Genomic DNA, 1004 nt, shown 5'->3' with positions numbered 1-1004 from the left:
GCACTGTATATGAATGATTGATATCTCTAAATGGTTCCATTATGTGACCAAGCAAGTTTTTCCTGTATTACATAAAATTAGGTATATTTTAAGGTATTTGTACTCTTTATAGGAATTGATAAGTAGCTTTCCTACTTCGTTTGGAATTTTTGTCATTTAGTGGCACTAAAAACTTGCATATTAACAGTACCCAGACCTTTAGGTTAAATTACTAGGAGTACATAAAAATTAGTGAACATCTTACTGGTTTAATGTTTTTTATTTATAATAGATTGTTTTTACTTTAGTTAAGAAAATGTTTAGTTATATAAACTTATTGGTATGAAGTTTTTTTTATTTAATAGATAGTATTTAATTTAGTTGAGAAGATGTTTAATCAGTGTAAGCACGGTAAGTTCACAGACAGATTTTACAGTTTTCTAGGTTTATGAAGTTAATGAGACAATCAGTGATAGGTAATATAAATATTTATTCTTTTTATCCATTATGTTGTTTAACATACTTTTGCCATTGTTTTATGTTTCTGCCTTTCTGTTCCAAATTATTGATTAAGTTATTGTAGCTGAAATGAGGCCATCTCTGTAAAAATATGTGCATAGATTTGTTTTACAGATATGACTATATGGATGTATTTTAAGCATGTCTTTTGAGAAGGAATGGCTTAGTAGATATGGCTGCAGTATTAAAATGGAAGACCATTTATATGGTAAAATGTCTTGATATTAAAACCCAGCTTCTAATACCAGCTTAACAGAATGTTGCTATCAGATATCTTCACCATGTACCTCAGACTCACCTGGCCCTCCTTCTGTCCCTCAGATCTCTTTGGGGGGAAAGCAAAGTCAGGGTTAGCCTTGGACCTTGGTTGTGCGGCCATGGCAGTCAAGGGAGAGAAAGTGGACACTAACCTTCCCCTCATGAAGCAAGGGTAAGACTGGATTACGGGATGGTGATAAGCTAGTTGTCGTAATTAATGTCTGTGGAGAGCATAGACTATATTTAAA

General features: G+C 32.9%; 1 protein-coding gene across 1 annotated transcript in view; it reads left to right on the top strand.

Annotated features, from left to right (window-relative positions):
- Positions 1-819: 819 nt before the first annotated feature.
- Positions 820-1004, top strand: part of LOC119586097 — a gene marked incomplete at its 5' end in the record, with an annotated part of 4753 nt that continues 4568 nt past the window's right edge. Inside the window, 1 exon segment of the mRNA XM_037934789.1 lies at positions 820-928. Within this exon segment, the coding sequence (XP_037790717.1) occupies positions 820-928 (109 nt within the window).

This window comes from Penaeus monodon, chromosome 21 (assembly GCF_015228065.2).
Source record: "Penaeus monodon isolate SGIC_2016 chromosome 21, NSTDA_Pmon_1, whole genome shotgun sequence".
Taxonomy (NCBI): domain Eukaryota; kingdom Metazoa; phylum Arthropoda; class Malacostraca; order Decapoda; family Penaeidae; genus Penaeus; species Penaeus monodon.
Note: the sequence above shows the minus strand (reverse complement) of the source record. Positions and strands in the feature narration are given on the sequence as shown.